At 42.6% G+C, this 19,573-nt stretch overlaps 1 protein-coding gene across 1 annotated transcript in view; it reads right to left on the bottom strand.

Annotated features, from left to right (window-relative positions):
* Positions 1–19,573, bottom strand: part of LOC129703273 (multiple epidermal growth factor-like domains protein 6) — a 288,963-nt gene that overhangs the window by 254,598 nt on the left and 14,792 nt on the right. The window contains exons 2-4 of the mRNA XM_055645610.1: positions 16,354–16,488; positions 14,605–14,714; positions 7,048–7,152 (exon numbers count right to left, since the gene is read on the bottom strand). Of these exons, the coding sequence (XP_055501585.1) occupies positions 7,048–7,152; positions 14,605–14,714; positions 16,354–16,488 (350 nt within the window). The remainder of the gene's footprint in view (positions 1–7,047; positions 7,153–14,604; positions 14,715–16,353; positions 16,489–19,573) is intronic.

Genomic DNA, 19,573 nt, shown 5'->3' with positions numbered 1-19,573 from the left:
TAAAAAATCTTTTAAAAATGCGCATGCGCAGATTGGTCTCCAGATTGTGGGCATGTGCAGCACCTTGCCCGCAGTCCACAGTGCAAAGGCAGGATTTCAGCTGCCTTTATTGTCTGTTGCCAGTGAAGGCTTGAAGCAGCGATCAAACATAGTTACTCGTATTACGCATACTGTGGATGAAAGGCACGGGAGAATTATGCCTTCCTAAGATCGATTATTAAAATAATAACCATTTAATGATAAATACAGAATTTAGTAAATTAATTGGAAATCTTTACTATTTATATTTAATAATTACCTTTTTATAATTTTAGTCAGGAGAGGGAGGAGGGGGGGGGGTAGAGAGGGAGGGGGGTAGAGAGGGAAAGGTGGTAGAGGGGTGGGGGTGAGGGTAGATAGGGAGGGGGCATCTCCCTTCTCCACCCCTCCCCATCTCCCTCCTCCACAACCCCCCCATCTCCCTCTACCACCCCCCCCCCCCCCCCCCCCCCCCTCTCCCTGCCTCCACCCCCCCCCCCCCACTCCCTCCACCCCACCCCCCCCCCCCCCCCCCCCCCCATCTCCCTCTACCACCCCACTCCCCCCCCCCCCCCCCCCCCATCTCCCTCCTCCTCATTTCTTCATTCATCCTCCTCCCCCCTCACTCCCATTCCCTGACCCAGGCCCTACCCAGGTCATAGAGCAGTGCCAGGACCTGGAACTTGGCCTGGTTCTCGTTCTCGAACCGGCCTTGGTTGTAGACTCCATCAGTCAGCTCGGCCACCGCCTGGGCTCCAGTGTGCTCGTCCCTGACCCCAGACCAAGGCTCATCCTTGGTTCCAGCGGCGGCTTCTTTGTCAAGACCCGGTCACGGCCCCATCCCAAGCCCCAGGCTCGGCCCTCGCTCCAGCTCCAGAACCAGGCTCAGCTCCAGCCGCCGCCACTCCTCGATCACCACGACGCTGGAGCGCCCCTCCCTCCTGGAGTGTCCCGTCCTGCCTTGTGAGTTCATTGTGACGTCACTCTGGGTTTTTTCCCCGAAATGGGTGAGTTTTAGGTCTGTTTTTAACATGTAAAGGATTAATAACTTCAGAAATATAGGTGGGAATGTGACGGGAAGATGTTTATCGCCACGACGGGGAAAATGTGAGTAGGATATATGAAAATGGGAAGCCTGTGGTCTAGCGTTTGAAAGAAGACAGGAAAAGCAGATTGACACATCGTGAACGAACACACACACACGACTAAGACTTTTACATATACACATACATACATATACACACATACATATACATATATACACACACACACATATATATACATATACATACATACACATATACATCTATACTATCTAGTCCAGACAACAACCTGGTGAACCTATTTGCACCCTCTCCAAAACCTCGGACATCCTTCCCTTCATGCAGCAACAAGAAATGAACACAATAGATCAAATGAGGTCTAACAATAAAGTGTTACACTGGAACAATCTCAGAATGTCCTGCAGATTTGGTAAAGTTTCTACCCTGTTGGAGCATGCAAGAATTAAGTTAATGGATATAAACAAGGTTTAGATATTAGTGGCTATAAACAAGAGCCTTGATGTTATTTTTGCATTCTAAGTCACCTCGCATCCCGCTCACCCTTCATCAACCAATGAAAATCAGAGCAACAAACTAAACTAAAAAATAACCATATGTAGGATATTATCAGTCTTAATTCATAAATAATTCCACTTTTGGCATGGTCACAGCAGCAGGAAGAATTGACAATTTAGTTAGTACTTTATGAAGTACAGCATGGAAATGCAAAGAGATCTTTGCACTGATGAAACAATTGACAAACCCAGCTCATCTTACAACTGTGGCAATGACAACCTGTGATTTACATACATGATGCTTCAGCCAGGTACAGTGGTGGAGAGGACAAGAAAGAAAATGCTGCAAGCATTCAGCAGATTAAGTAGCATCAGCGGATAGAGACAAAGTTAACATCCAGGTCAACGACAGAAAACGTGCATGTTTTAAGTTACAGAGAAGGGGGGAAGGATGGGAAAAACAAAGGGAATGCCTGCATTTGGGGGGAGACCAAAGGTAAATGGAGGGCACAGATTGGCGTTAGCTGAGAGAGGATGGAAAAGGCTTGATAATGAGCCCTGGGGTCTGAGAGCATCCATGTTCCCTTCTCTGCTTTGATGACATGCTGAGCTCTTAACATTGTGTTTGCTTCTATATAAGCAACATCATAATTCCTCTTTGTGACTTTAGACGGCGAGATATGGCTTTAGAGATACGGCGTGGAAACAGGCCTTACAGCCCATCGAGTCCGCACTGACCAGCAATAGCCCCTTTCACTAGCACTATCCTATCCACTAGGGACTATTTACTATTTACAGAAGCCAATTAACCCACAAACCTGCACGTCTTTGGACTATGGGAGGATACCGGAGCACCCGGAGGAAACCCACGCGGCCACAGGGAGAACGTACAGTCAGCACCCATTATCAGGATCAAACCCAGGTATCTACCGCAGTGCCACTGTGCTGCCCATTGCTTTCAATGGAAATCCTGAACAGTTAATTTATGCATCTTGTAGGATCTGGACAACACTGGACAGGCCACCATTTATTGCCCATCCCATGTTCTACTTGAATAGAGTGGCTTGCTGGGAAATTTGAGAGGGTATTTAAGAGGCAGCCACTTAGAATGGGTCTGGCACGGCTTGTAGGCCAAATTGGTCAAGGCCAAAAGATTCACCTTGACTGAGGTCCTTTTATTTCTCACTGGATTGCTACTTGCAGTCTCCATTTAAAACTAGTTAAAGTAAAATCGTGCCAATTTTTTGTGACCACCACTAGTTCGCAAGGAACGGTCCAAAACTGTATAGATTTTATTCCTCCCTCACCTAAGTATTACTAGGATTATACAGGCCAGCACCATTGGCCGGTTTCCTTGTCTGTTTTCAATTTGTGCTTTTTTAGTTCAGTTCTCACTGTGCAGCCACATCCAAAGAGCCATCTGCAAAATAAATCTAACCTGCTCCTGCACCTTTACCTTGGAGTCCTGTCTCTCTTCTTTCACTTTGTATCTCTGTTGTCTTTCTCTCTTCCTTCAAGGTGCTCCTTTAAAGTGACCTTTCTGACAAAGCTTTATAGTCACCCATCCCTTCATTGACACAAAATGCTGTGTAACTGAGTGGGTCAGGCAGCATCTCTGCAGGTGACCATTCGGGTCGAGACTCTTCTTCAGACTGGTGTAAACCCACATTTACAGTTCATTTCTGTTCATTTGGCACAGGGCCAAGTTCAGTTTGGTAACATTTCATTAAATTTCTTGTAATATTTTACCCTGTTAGGGATGCTACATGAATCCAAGTAGCTGATGTTTGCTGGTGCAGTCCATTCAAAGTTGCATGCAAGTGGTTCGTAATTAATTTTAGTCTCTATAATGAACTTGGTCCACAAATCTCCCAAATGGCATGACAATAGTCTATGACATACATGTTCAAAGTCCGACATAATGTGGAGCAGAAAATCGTTTACTTACATAATTCTTTCAACCCATCACACAACAACTGTGCTGTAGAACCATTTTTCACCCTTAACTGTCTCTAAATTTCCATTTAATATCAAAGGAATTCTTCACATTTCCAGCAGTGCAGGTTAAACCTGGGCCAATGAACAGGATGCCTTGAAAACTAAATACACTTCAATATTTATTTATCTTGCCATTGCAACAGACATTTGAAAATCACAGGTCTGAAGCAAAACATGTGGAGAGGACAGAAAGTGTTAACTAGAGACCAGTCAACCTTCCACAGATTAAGGCCCACAAAAGGCCCTGTTCCATTCTACAAGATTTAATTCCAATAACATACCCTTCTTATTCTATCCCTCCTTTACTCCAGTGGTGCCTGTTATTCACGGCATCAACTTCAAATAATAAACCTATATTCTTAGCACATTCTTTCTTCAGGAAGTTTCAAGCACAATTCCTTTGGACCTATTCATACCTAGATCTTATAGTGTCATAGTCATACAGCATAAAAATACGCCCTTCGACACAACTTGCCCAGGGCAACTAAGGAAGCCCCATCAAAACTAGTTCAATTTCCCCACCTTTGGCCTGTATCCCTCTAAACTTTTCCTGTCCATATACTTGTCCAAATGCCTTTTTAAATGTAGCTATTGTGCCTTCCTCAACTCTATCCTCTTGTCCCATATACCACCACCCTCTGCGTGAAAACATTGCCCTTCTGGTTCCAATTAAATCTTTCCACCTCACCTTGAACCATCTGGTTCGTAATTCTCCTATCCTGGGAAAAGGAAAAATATTACACATTCATCCCCATCTATTCCCCTTGTGATTTTATACACCTCCATAAGATCATTCCTCGGTCTCCTGCTTCAAGGAATAAAGTCCGAACCTATCCAACCTCTTCCTATGCCTGGCATAAATCTTCTCTGCACCATTTCCAGCTTAACAGTAACTTTCCTACAGCAGGGTGATGAAAACAGAACACAAAGTGTCTCTGTGGAGTTTGCATGTTCTCCATGTGATCGTGCTGGTTGCCTCTGGATCTTTCAGTTTCCTCACATCCCAAAGACGTGCAGATTTGTAGGTTAATTAGCCTCTGTAAATTGCCCCTAGTGTATATGGAGTGGATGGGAAAATGTGATCTTAGAACTAGTGTGTATGGGTGATTGATGCATGAATTTGATGGGCCAAAGGGTCTGTTTCCATGCTGTATCTCCAATCTAAACTAAACAGGGGCGGCCTCACCAACTCACAACGGTCTTCATCTTCTTTCTCCTTCACCTTCTTAGACAATCCCAAAGGACAACGATATTCCCCCCCATATGACTAATGCAGAAACAGCAGACTTATCCACAATTGACTAAAGCCACCGATAGCCACACTGTAAAAACACTTATTTCCACTGCTGGGGCAGCAGATGGGTAGTTTGTGAAGTGATGCTTTCATTCTGCTGCTTACACAAGACTTCTATGTGCTTTTGATACAAGTCCTTGAGATTCGCAATAACATCCCAAATTGTTACTCCTCCACTGTAAACCGTCAAGGGCCACAAATTCCCAGGAGTCAATGGGGATGATGCAGTTCTTCAAGGAACATTTGAGCACATCCGTGAGACCTTTTCTCTGACCACCTAAGAGCTTTTCTCATGATAGAGTCTAAAACATAAAGTTCCTGCTTCAGGAAGGTGCCATTTGGCATTTGTGGCCCACTGCAACTAACCAAGGCCTTCATGCTGCCTCCTATTCCCTCCCTGGCAAGCCCTCATACAATATCATATGACCTCTGAGGTCACTCCTCATTCCAGATAAAAGAGGCCCTGACTATACAACCTTTGCTATAGCAGGTTTCACCTAAATTGAATGCAAGACTTCAAGTGCAGCTTCAGCAACAAACTTGCACCTTCTTTTTAGTTCTGCTTTCATACTTACTCCATTGCCTCTACATAGCTCTTAAATATAGTATGAAACAATGACAGTGTAAAGAACAGTATACTGAATGGACAGCATAAAGACTCTGTGGAGCTGAAAGCATTATTCTGATAGCCATAGTCTTTTTTTTACATCTTTCTCTTATCATTTAAAGTTTTAAAGGAAATTGCATAGGAAGACAAAGGTGGAAGATTACAAACTTGTTGGATGAGAGAATTCATGAGGTAGGCAGAGCAATTTTCTATCAGACTTTTTGCAGTTTTTTAAGTGAATCCTGGATAGTTATTTCGATCCACATACCTTTGAGGATGCGCAGCTCCATCTTTTCAAAGCTCCAACCACACGTTTTGTTTTCCAGATCTCTATCACACTTCCTCAACTCTATTCAGAAATACCTGAGCAACCCACTTAGCAGGAAGCCCAAATTACATGAATAAATCAAAACAAACATTTTTCAGCTGCTCCAGCTTTTTTGTTGCAAAATTGTCGGGGGAGTGTAATCATGATGCAGTTTTCCACTGCATTATCTTTGAAGATATGAGAGCAAAAACAGGAACATTCCTCCCAAAAATTCCTCCCAAATCTATTTTCAACAATGTGCTGTTAACTCTCTTACAGCTAATATGAAGAGATGAATGCACCAAATTCATACCATCTGACAACATGTTCCCAAATCAACCACATATAAAATTTGTGGGGAATTTCTTCAAAGTTGTTTTCCCACTCCATTGTATTAATTTTACCTGATCTGGGTGTAAGCCCAGTTACAGATTGAGAAATAGGTTTTGCATTGAAAGGAGATATGGCAGCAGAGAAAAAGACACTCTAAGAAAATGCCCAGCTATCAATCTACATCAACATGGGACAACTCAGAGAGCTTTAGCAAAACTACATCCTGCAAAATCAAGTTCTCTTTGATAAACAGTGCCCAACGCAAAAAAGGCTTATCTGTACACAGGGACAAAGTTTGCATATTGATTCCATTTTTACTATAAACATTTCCTCATTAGCTATTGTTACACTCTTATACACTCTGTTTTTGAGGAATTACAAGGAGGAATTTACGCAGAACGAAAACCATGTCATTCAGTTTAAATCCCATAAGAGTAAGGGCAGTTTGGATGGATCAACTTCCAAACAATCACGTTTAATGAGGAAATAATATTTTTCATATAGTTCACCAATTATCACACACAACAGGCAGGGTCCCCACATGCACCCAATCTACATGACTTGCACTGCTTACAATTAAAATCCATTTAATAAGGACCGCCTTATGCCAGAATGGAGTTGAGCCAGCAATTTCTCCAGTCAATCAATTTTAATAAGCATGCAGCTGTAAGAGATTGACATTTTATTTTGTATGTAATATTGATAGCAATTTATTCTCTTAACGCACTTCTCTGGAAAACAAATGTAGCTTTGGTTACTTTACTCTTTAATTCAACACTACCTTCTGAATGAATTGACTCTGTTACAAAATCATTTATTCAGCAGGAGTCGTATGCCCAGATACCTCCAAACTATTCTCTGAAACAGACTGCTTCATGCATCAACACACTGTTTAATAAGTGCGAAAAGGAATACATTTTGGAAGATCTTACCGTACTGACACCGCGGACCCTGGAATCCTTCGGAACAATGACACACTTGGGAGATACCTTCAGTACATTTGCCTCCATTGAAACAAGCGCCGATCGTGCACATCGCTGGGGAAACAAACATAACATTCCCTTTAAAACGGCGGAATATTTTTGAGGCATTCTTGTTTCTGAAGAAAATACCTTCTACTTTTATTATATACTTTCTAGGTATGCTTGTGCAGGGAAATGGAAAAGATTTGTAAACTAAGAAGCAGCGAGGGGAATACTCAGGAAAATGGCAATCACCTGGTCCCAATGGCTGGTCCCAAACAATTGTTGGAGTTGCTGTAATGATAGGTTGTTGAATCCTTACGGACTTGATACTGACAGCTGGGAAGAAGTGAGATGCATTAACATTAGAATTGCAACATTTCTCAGATTCAGGGAAGGTTTAGATTAGATTTTAAAATGGGGAATTTAACTCCTTTATTCTAAAAGGAAAAGGGTCAGGAAATTAGAGGCCAATTGGCTAAACCTATCTTAATGATAATATTGGATGTTATTATTAAAGATCTTATAGCAGTTCGAAGAATATAATGTGATCAGGTAAAGTCAGCAGGGCTCCGTGAAAGGAAAATCATGTTATGACCAATTTATTGCATTCCTTTGAAGAAGTGACATGCACTGTGGATTAAGCAAAACTAATGTATGTATTATTTTAGATTTCAGAAAGCACAGATAAGTTGCTGCATCACATGCATTTTGGAAAATAAAAAATCATTGTGTCAGAGGTAATACATTATTATGGGTAGATGATTGCCAGTCTAACAGAACAGAGAGAAGGCATAAAGGGTGGCACATCAAAGACTATTATGCAAAATTAACCCAATAGGACACAACATGCTGGAGTAACAGTGGGACAGGCAGCATCTCTAGAGAGAAGGAATGGGTGACGTTTCAGGTCGCGACCCTTTTTCGGGCTGTAGACTTCAGGGTAGGTTTCAGGGTGGTGATGACATGTACAAACTAATAGGAAACATGACACACTAGTGAACCTGAGGAGTACCTTCAGCAACAGACTGGTTCAACCAAGATGCAGTACAAAACACCACAGATCCTTCTTCCCTGAGACTATCGAACTGCACAACTCCTCCCCTTTCTGTTGTGGGGTAGACTGACACCCCCCCCCCAAAATCTCTGCACATCCCCAATCCTTTCCATTCATCACTTTAATTTCATGTTTCTCGTATCTTGTGTTTTATGACTGTTGGCAGATTAATTTTCTTCCTGGAATAAATAAAGTTCTATCATATCGTAACTGAGGATAGGCATAAATGATTTTTTTTTTCTGGCTGGCACGATGAAATAAGTGTTGTGGTACTGGGATCAATGCTGGGCCCTCAATTTAAAAAATATGATTGGACTGAAGGTATGGTTGCTAAAGTTGTAATTGATAAAAAGACAGAAGAGCATATTGAGTAGTAAAAATGACACACGCAGCCTATAAAATGATTTAGATAGGTTAAGTGAACTAGCAAATAGCAAATGAAGAATAATATGGAAAAATATTAAAATGTTTACTTTGGCAGGAAATGTAAAAAGAGCATATCATCTACATGGTGAGAGATTTCAGGGCTCTGAGATGAAATAAAATATAGATACCCCTGTGTTAACGTGACTTCAAAAAGGCTAATATGCAGGTGAAGCAAGTAATTGAGAAAACTACCAAGATGTTATTTATGGCAAGAGGAATTGAATATAAAAGTAGTGAGATCATGCTTCAAATGTACTAAGTAATTGTGAGACCACATCTGGTGTAATGTGTGTAATAATGGTCTCCCATATTAATGATGGATGATAATGTGCTGGAAGCAGTTCAGAATTTTACCAACACTTGCAACGGGTGGGCTGGTTCATGAAGAAAGTTTGGAGAAGGTAGGCTGTGTCTGCTGCAATTTAACAGAGTGAAAAGGGAATCAACAGGAACATACTGGATCCTTAACAGAGCAGATGTGGGCAGTATGTTTATATTTATGGGAGAATAGAGAACTCTGGAGTAATTATAGACAAATCCAGGGTCGTTTCTTCCAAAGAAAAAATTAGGTCATTTCTCAGAGGGTCACAAACATTTGGAACTTCCTTTCCCAAAGTGTGTGAAATATTTCTAAAGCAGAGGTAGATGGTCTCTCGATATGCAAAGAGGTGAATGTTTACTGTGAATAGAAGAAAGTGTAGAGTTGAGAGCACATACAGAACGAATATGACCTTATTAAGTCATGGAGTAAACTTGAAGCACCAAGTGGCTTCCTCTAGCTCCTGGTTTATAAATTCATGTTTTGTAATCCCCATCACCATTTTACCGACCAGAGGTAAACGCAAACTCCTTATACTCACATCAATGTAAATTCTCTATACTACTAGCTTGCTTTAACACTAACAGGAAAGAACATCACTGGGCAATTCCATTCTTAACATCATGGTCTTATGAATGAAAATCAACGTGCAGCCAATGTGTTAGATTTTCATACTATACCTGAAATCAGAATACATTAACTGAAATCAAAATGCATTAACAGAAATCAGGAACTCAGAGAGGGGTTTCAATTCCTGCTGTACATGCGAAAAATATCTGATTTCAGGAATTAAAACATACAATACCATTTATACCATTTATTGTCATTTGAGCCTCAGTGAGGCTCAAATGACAATATATATTGAGATAAAATAGAAAAATGCAGGAAGCACTTAGCAGGTCAAATCAGATGGGCTCAGTGAGAAGAAAAACATCAGCTTGCCTATGACCGACATGTTAACTCTTTCTCTTTTTTTCCAGCAACTGTCTGACCTAATGAATGCTTTCGGCATGTTCTGTTTTTATTTCAGATTTCCAGCATTCGCAATTGTTTTGATTTTCACTAAAGGATATTGTTCCAATACAGCCCATCATAAAGTATCAACTCTTGTACTCAATACAACGTCCAAATGAAGGCAAGTGAACCAAAGGTCTGCAACATCACATTGCCCACAACGATATACCTCCAGGGAACCATCCGCCTATACTCTGTTCCGCAATGCTTTCCAGGGCTCTACCATTGAGGGTGCAAGTCTAGTCCTGGCTTGACACACCAAAGTGCAACTCCTCACACATGTCAGAATTAAATTCCAGTTGTCATTCTTTGGCCCACCTTCCCAACTGCGCTAGATTCTGTCATAAACCTAAAGGGGCTGTCACACTACGGCGACCTAATCCGCGAGTTCAGAAGCGTTTAGGAGAGTTTGAAAAAGTGTCATGTTGAAGACCCTCTTCGACTATGTAGAAGCCCTCCTTCGACCTCCTTCAACTATATTGAAGACCAGCTTCAGCTACCTTCGGGAAAAATGAACACCGAATAGTGGAGAGTAAAAACAACCTCCTTCGATCTCCTTCAACCTCCCTTCGACTATGTTGAAGACTATCTACGACTACCTTCGACTACCCGCGATTACCTACAAATAACATGCCGACCTTCTACAACTAAACCTACAAGTAAATAAAAAAATATCAATTTTTTCCATGGCAACCTTTTTTTTTAAACTAGCAGGCACTTTTCAGCATGTTGAAAAATATACCGCGACCTAGCTGAGGCCTCGAGTACGGGGGGGGGGGGGGGGGGGACTCTACTCTCTGAAGGAGAGTTGAGGGCCTGTCCCAATTTCACGACCTAATTCACAACCTTTTTTTACTCGTGGACATTTTTCATCAGGCTAGAAATAACGCCCCGACCTACTTGATGCCACGAGTACCTACGACTAGCATCACGGCCTGCTATGACCTAACCTACGACCTCCTACAACCTCGTGACGACCATGCTGCGAGTATTAGTCAAGGCAACCACGGCAGAGGTCGTGAATTAGGTTGTGAAAGTGGGACAGGCCCTTTACAAAAACCTCCTAGGACCTCGTGTTGACCATGCCACGAGTATGTCGAGGGCAAACTCTTCTGAACTTGCGGATTACGTCGCTGCACTGGGACAGCCCCTTTAAAATTTCCTTAATTAGTGTCCATAATGTCACCAATTTTGGTGTTACCTGTAAATTTACTAACAACGTTAACTACATTGTCATCCAAATAGTTCATGTGGATAACAAACAACAGTGGACCCAGCACTGACCTATGCAGCACTCCACTAGTCACAGATCAGTCAGGTCTTGGGGAATTGTCCACTTTAATGCACTTTAAAACCACCCAAGTACCTCCGGTTTGGTAACATATATAATCTAAGACATCACAACACCTTTGCCTCAATTCCTTAACTTCCATAATCTTCTCTTCAGTAAAAGCAGATGATAAGTATTCATTTAATGTCTTTCCCCATCCCTTGTGGCTCGATACAAAAAAAGGGCATGCTGATTCTTTGAGGACATTCTCAAGCCACATAGCCGTAGAATGTCTTTGGATTTTTATCCTGCTTTCCAGATCCATTTCATGTCCTCTTTTTGGGCTCCTGACTGCCTTTTTACGTGTCCTCCTACACTTCTTATACTCATGGAGAGATTTGCTTGATCCCAACTGCCTACACATGACATATATCTCCTCATTTTTCCTGACCAGAACCTCAATATCTCTCATCAACTAGGGTAAACCTGTTAGCCTTGCCTTGAATCCTAGCAGGAACACGCTAACCCTCTACTCTTTCTTTCTCACGTTTGATAGCCTCCCACTTGCCTCACATCCTCTTACCTAAAACAAACTTTCCCTGTCAACCTCAGGAAGTTCCTACTTAATAACTCCAAAATTGGCTTTGCCCCAATTTAGCACCTTAACTCTTGGGCTTGTCCTTAGTTTAGTTTAGAGATACTGTGCGGAAACAGGCACTTCAGCCCATCAAGGCTGTGCCAATCTGTGATCCCCGCACATTAACACTACCCTACACACACTAGGGACAATTTTACATTTTTTTTTTTTTAAATACATTGCCAATTAACCTACAAACTTGTTCGTCTTTGGAGTGTGGGAGGAAACCAAAGATCTCAGAGAAAACACACGCAAGTCATGGGGAGACCGTAAAAACTCCTTACAGACAAGCACCCGTAGTCAGGATCGAACCCGGGTCTCTGGCGTTGTAAGGCAGCAGCTCTACCTCTATGCCACCGTGTCACATCCTAAACTACTTTAAAATTAATGGAATCAAGGTCACTGGTCTCAAAGTGCTTCCCCCACTGATACTTCAGTCATTTGCAGTACCTCGTTCCCCAGGAGGAAGACCTAGTGTCCTCTCTAGTAAACGCCTTTAAATATTTAACAAAAACCATACCGTCCAATCCTTTACACTGTGGGAGACCCAGTTGATATTACTGTTGTTGACATATCCCACTAATTCTACACTATTGCTTTTCTAGCTATCTGCAATCTCCTTACACTGCAATCTCTGCTCTTCTAATTTAAGATGACTACTTGACTTCCATCAACGTGATCTTTCCCAACGTGTTTCTAAGTTCTACTCGTGAAGCCTCACAGGACAAATCCCCAAGAATATCCTCCCTGAGCACTACAGTTATAGTCTCCCTGATCAAAAAGGCCCTACCTCCACCTCCACCCCCCAATCTCTCTTATCTGTATCCCTGTCATGCCGGTGGCATCTATATCCTGGCACACTGAGACATCAGTCCTCCCCTACTCTTAGTAATATTTCTGTAATCGCTACAATATCCCCCAAGTCAATTCATGCCCCCATCTTACGTTAAGCCTTTAGCATTGAAATAAATGGAATATAAACCCAAGATGTTTTGTTGGGACCATTTGGGATAATCTTTGTGTGCAAGATACAGAATTGCAATATAGAGCCATCTAGCCAACCAATTGTTTCCTTTGCACAAACAATAATACTCTTCCATCTCCTTAAATACTTATTCTCTTTTACTTCTGCCTTGAATCTGTACTACAGCGAGAAGGCTGGAGAATAGAGTTGAGTAGAGAAAATAGATCAGCCATGATCGAATGGCAGAACAGACTTGATGGGCCAAATGGCCTAATTCTGCTTTTGGTCATATTTGTTTCTGCTTCAATCCCTAGCAGTCTCCCAACAATCCTCATGTTAGTTATTGATTCCCCTCCTGTTTAGGTGCAGCTCATCCCTCTTGTCCAGGTCACATCTGACCCACAAGAGATCCCAATGATCCAAAAACCAAAGCTCCTGCCTCCCCTACACTGGCTCCTCTGCAATGTATTCAAATGGCCTGTCCAACTATGCCTGCCTTCACGGGCACTCGGCAATGGGAGTAATCCAGTGATTCCCACCGTGAAGGTCCTGCTTTATCTTCCCATTTTTTTTTAAATCATCAAGAAATAAACAGCGCTGAGCCCCCTCCTCTACTCCCTCTTCACCTATGACTGCACACCTGTACATGGTACTAACACCATCATCAAGTATGCAGATGATACAACGGTGATTGGCCTCATCAGCAACAACGATGAGCTGGCCTACAGGGAGGAGGTCCAGCACTTAGCAGCATGGTGCGCTGACAACAACCTGGCCCTTAACTCCAAGAAGACCAAGGAGCTCATTGTAGACTTCAGGAAGTCCAGAGGCGGCACGCACACCCCCATCCACATTAACGGGACGGAGGTGGAACGTGTTTCTAGCTTCAGGTTCCTGGGAGTCAACATCTCTGATGACCTCTCTTGGACCCACAATACCTCTACTCTGATCAAGAAGGCTCATCAGCGTCTCTTCTTCCTGAGGAGACTGAGGAAGGTCCATCTGTCTCCTCAGATCCTGGTGAACTTCTACCGCTGCACCATCGAGAGCATCCTTACCAACTGCATCACAGTATGGTATGGCAACTGCTCTGTCTCCGACCGGAAGGCACTGCAGAGGGTGGTGAAAATTGCCCAACGCATCACCGGTTCCACGCTCCCCTCCATTGAGTCTGTCCAAAGCAAGCGCTGTCTGCGGAGGGCGCTCAGCATCACCAAGGACTGCTCTCACCCCAACCATGGACTGTTTTACCCTCCTACCATCCGGGAGGCGCTACAGGTCTCTCCGCTGCCGAACCAGCAGGTCGAGGAACAGCTTCTTCCCGGCGGCTGTCACTCTACTAAACAACGTACCTCGGTGACTGCCCCCCCCACGGACACTTATTTTTTTTTATTCAAATCGTCTGCTATGTCGCTCTTCAAGGGAGATGCTAAATGCATTTCATTGTCTCTGTACTGTGCACTGACAATGACAATTTAAATTGAATCTGAATCTGATCTGAATCTGAATCTGAGGAAGCGCCCTGATCTTCAGTTCAGTTTAGTTTAGAGATACAACAGGGAACCAGGTCCTTTGGCCCATCAAGTCCGCGCCACCATCGATCCTCGTACACTAACACTATGCTACACATTAGGGACAATTTACAAATGTTACCGACGCCAATTAACCAACAGTACTGTACGTCTTTGAGTGTGGGGGAAACCGGAACACACAGAGAAAACCCATGTGGTCACAGGGAGAACGTGCAAACTCCATACAGACAGCACCCTTAGTCAGGAGTGAACCTTGTCCCGACTAAAATGGCTGTGATCAAGTGTCCCGAGAAGGGAACTACACTTACGGTGCAAGCAGCCTGGCTCTTCATTTTGCTGGTTCCATCCGAGGCAGCACTTATAGGTGGTCTGCAGCTCTATACTGTACACCTGTCTATAGGCAGTGTAGTAACCAGTCCTGCAAGGCAAAAGGAAGTGTTTCAATACATCAGGCACACAGGAATCAGTTAAATATCCAGACCCATTCATTTGTTTATAATACTGATACATTAGCAGGGAGATTCACATCCATCTTTCTCCATATAGCAAATATTTAATGATGGACCAACCAGTGATACTAAATGTTACTTTCTCAGACAAACACACATTGAGTTCACTTTTTTACACGCTATCTATCTCGGGGTTGAGTGGTGCCATCTGCTTCATGATGTCCTGGTGCTGTGTTAGCCATTCGTCATGATGCAGTTTCGCTCATAAGTAAGCTCAGCGGATGAGCAGTCCTCGCCTCTCCTTTTACAGGCTAAGATGTTATAAAATTAATTACCCACTGAAGCCAATTAGTTTAAAAGAAGTAGAAAAACAATCCAGATCCTGGCTCTGTCCATAACCACCCACCCTGCTGGTCCCTAGTGTTTCAGGCCCCAGTGCCAACTTAAGGGGTTGGACAGGCTAGATGCAGGAAGATTGTTCCCGATGTTGGGGAAGTCCAGGACAAGGGGTCACAGCTTAATGATAAGGGGGAAATCCTTTAAAACCGAGATGAGAAGAACTTTTTTCACACAGAGAGTGGTGAATCTCTGGAACTCTCTGCCACAGAGGGTAGTTGAGGCCAGTTCATTGGCTATATTTAAGAGGGAGTTAGATGTGGCCCTTGTGGCTAAGGGGATCAGAGGGTATGGAGAGAAGGCAGGTACGGGATACTGAGTTGGATGATCAGCCATGATCATATTGAATGGCGGTGCAGGCTCGAAGGGCCGAATGGCCTACTGCACCTAATTTCTATGTTTCTATGTTTCTATGTATTTCAGACTCCCTGCTCTGGCTGCACGCTCCGCTTGCACTGTCGAGCCCTGGCCCACATCCCTGACAAATGAATAAGCCAGATACCAAACCCATGGGATTTCCAATCTGATACCAAATTATTGGAGATTTTTTTTCTGCTTTAATCCCTGGTCTACATTAAGGTGAAGCCACATTTAGAGTATTGTGTTCTGATCTGGGCGCAATGTTACAGGAAAGATGTTGTCAAGTTGGAAAGGTGCAGAGAGGATTTTCAAGGACGTTGCCAGGACTCGAGGGCCTGAGCCACAGCAAGAGGCTAAGCATTTCTTTGAGGGGCAGGAGGATGAGGGGTGATCATATGTACAGGTGTATAAAATCATGAGAGGAATGAATCGGGTAAACGCACAGAGCCTCTTGCCCAGTTGGGGGATAGAGACCCAGAGGACAAAGGTTTAAGGCAATGATTGAATAGGAACTGGAGGGGTAACTATTATACACAAGAGTGGTGGATATACTGTATGGAACAAGCTGCCTGAGGAAGTGATTGAGGCATATATCATCGCAACTTTAAGAAACTTTTAAAGACAGGTACATTGATAGGCCAGGTTTGGGGGGATATGGGCCAAAGACAGACAGGTGGGAATAATGCGGGTTGTATTGGTTGGTCGGTGTGGACAAGTTGGGCCAAAGGGCCTGTTTCCACACTGTATAGTTCCATGATTCTACCACATATCCGAATTGTGTTGAAAGTAGGATTCACGGTCTTTGGTTATTCAGGCCCGTGTTAGCGGCAAGATTGATAAAATTGATCTTACCTTCTCTCGTATCCAACACACCACCGATGTGCAGTGCATCCCTGTTTCCACACTTTAACCATTCGTGTAAAGGCCTGCACACAGGGCTGTCTGTGTCCCACCATGGCCAGTGCCTGCTCTGCACACACATGGGGCCTGCCCAAAAAAGAACAAAGTGAAAAGGTGCATTTTATATCATTACCTGGATTCCATGATCCAGAGTTTCCAGATGTTATTACTCGAACTAGTTGAAAAATGCTACCCCCATGTCCAAGCAAACAATCCGAATGATGCAAGTTCATTATAAACAGTACCTTATGCATAGGTACAAATTTATTCTTACAATAAAGATAATAGCCCAAAGTGTTCCAGATAAAATACATTAGGATATTCATAAAAAATGGAATGCATGGTAGCCAAGTGCATCTGTTTCTTTGCTGTACATCTCTATGAAGCTTATTCTACATACAGTATAACCTTGTTAGCAAACCAAATTTGATCAATTTTGTAATTTCTTTCCATGAGGTACCTTACAGGCTTTCGTGCAAAATACGGCCATGGTTGAGTGCACCTGAAATTGGTACAATCCAATTTCTAGATAATATATTTGAACTTTATTGATTAAAGGTGGGATGTGGGTTCCTTTTCTACTAGTTCCCTTGTTTGATTGATAAACATTCACTATATTCCAATTATCATCACATGATCCTTGAAGGATTATTCACAATCCAGAAGAGAGAACCACAATGCTGGAGTAACTCAGCAGGTCCGACAGCATCTCTGGAGAAAAGGAATAGGTGACGTTTCGGATCGAGACCCTTCTTCAGATCTGACGGGACTCGACCTGAAATGTCACCTATTCCTTTTCTCAGAGATGCTGTTCGACCTGCTGAGTTGCTCCAACTCTTTGTGTCCATCTTCAGTTTAAACCCGCATCTGCAGTTCCTTCCGACACCTTCACAATCCAGACCTGATCTTTGAAGTTGTCAGTGCATGGACAAGGCGAGTATGTCTATTGTCTATAAAGTGTTTTAAAAAGAAAGTTGAGTTTTACTGAGAAGGGAAGACATAACATGGGGTGACATGGATGAATTAACTTTATGTTGTGTATCACTAGTTTGTTTCATTATAACTTTGGTTCCCTAGAGGTTAGCATGACTGCCAACTGGTGAGGACATTGTATGAGGCTGCACCATCTAGTGGAGATGTTCTGCCTGACAAGCAATGCTACCATTCCATTTACCATCACTCTGATGACCGCTTAGTAAATTACCTCACGACAACAAACCTTGACTGCAACATTTCTCAAGTACGTTATGAAAAAGATGTGTACATTAGAAAGTCCATCAATACAGTTATGAATTATCATAAGGAACTGGAAACAAATCCCTTCAGCATACAAGATGTGAAATTCATGGTATGTTGAGTAAATACAATTTGATCGAAGAGACTAAAGTTTACGGTCACTGATGGTTGTTAAAGAACGTAATAACATTGTTATAAATTACCTGGTATGATTTCATAAAGGCTAAAGGAAAAAAAAAATTGCCTTTTAAATATGGTTGCAATTTGAATTATGATTTAGAAAATAAAGCAGTCAACTTCCACAAAGCTAGGCGTGACAAGCTGCAAAGAGTAAAAAAAAAAAAAATGGTATTTTGTTAAACAATTCGGATTATATAATTTAAAAAGCACACAAACCCATGGAGGTGGCATGATGGTGCAGCGGTATATTGTTGCTGTTTGACAGCGCCATGGTTCTCCGAGCGACCACTTGGGTTGTCTCCAGGTGTTCTGGTTTACCTCCCACATACCAAAGACATATAGGTTTGCAGGTTAATCAGCTTTGGCAAAAATTGTAAATTGTCCCTAATGTGTAGGATAGTGTTAGTTTGCGGGGATCACTGATCTGCACAGACTCGGCATTTATGGTGTGTGGGGCTGGGAAAAGAGTCCCTGAGGACACTATCACAACCTGAGGTGCTGCCACAAATTGCTATCTAGTCTCAGGGAAGTAGATGGCCAATCATTAACCATGGCAAGACCTTCCAACTATCAGCAGCAGTTCTTGCTGAGATCAACCAATTAAGAGATGCAGTGACGTTGGGGTTATGCTTGTGAGACAATTCTAAAACTGCAGAGGTGACACGTGCCAGAGCCAATCCCTGCATCTGCACTTGTGAAGATTATTCTCTGGTAGAGCTGAATCAAACAGGTGCAGATCCTCACCAGAGCATGATTTATTCCTATTTTTACACATTAATTAATTTAGTAGTGAAGCACTGGCTTGGTAGTGCACTGAATTGTCAGCCTAGAATATGTGCTCAAATCTGCCGCATTCGGTCTCATCGCTATCTGTGTTGCTTTATAGCCATTTAGAATTTATCAATCAGAACATCACCCTCATCAGTATGGAACTCTCAGCCCTATATTTCCACATCAATGTTTCTGCTCCGTATAAGTCTTCTACCTTCATTCAACTCAACATCGTCAATAGATCTGTTTTTTTTCTTTTTTTCTTTTCCTTATGTTTTTCTTCAGATCACCTTCAGTGCATCCATTTCAGCTTTTCCTTATGTTAGCATCCACATTCCAAACTCTTCTGGGTGAAATAAATGTCATCCTTATTATACATATTAGCGACTATCTTACTTCTCTGTCTCCTAGTTCCAGTCTCCCAAGTGAAATCATCTCCGTATGTTTGCTCTGCCAAATGATTTAATAAGCTAGTAGCATGCACTTAGATAAACCTGGTTGTGATTAACAATGGTGTAGGATTCCTGTCCATAGGCCACAGCAAAGAAGGCTGGAGGAACGCAGATCCCGGATAATATTCCACACAACTGTGTTGGATTATTTTGCGGTTGCTAAAAGCAAGACGATGTAATTCAGCCAGAAAGATGGCATAACAGGGGCATTGGCTGACTTTACCATGAACACTCAAAACCATTCAGGGGACTGGATTTAATTTATAATATTCCCAAACTTTCAAACCTTCACATTCTGGTTGAAGGATCAAGCATCATCCTGGATTTGTCACTGATTCGTCTGATCCAGAGAAGACTTATGATCTGGGGAGAGGTTTTAAGTCCCAAACTGGCAGCTGGGGATTTAATTAAAACCAACTGGAATAAAAAGCTTTTAGAAAATGATGGATGTTCAGTTAAAACAAAAGCCCAATGGTTCATGAGCATTGTTTAGTCATGGAAATTAGAGGACATTAGCTATAAGGTTGGACAAA

This window comes from Leucoraja erinacea, chromosome 14 (genome assembly GCF_028641065.1).
Source record: "Leucoraja erinacea ecotype New England chromosome 14, Leri_hhj_1, whole genome shotgun sequence".
NCBI lineage: Eukaryota > Metazoa > Chordata > Chondrichthyes > Rajiformes > Rajidae > Leucoraja > Leucoraja erinaceus.
Note: the sequence above shows the minus strand (reverse complement) of the source record. Positions and strands in the feature narration are given on the sequence as shown.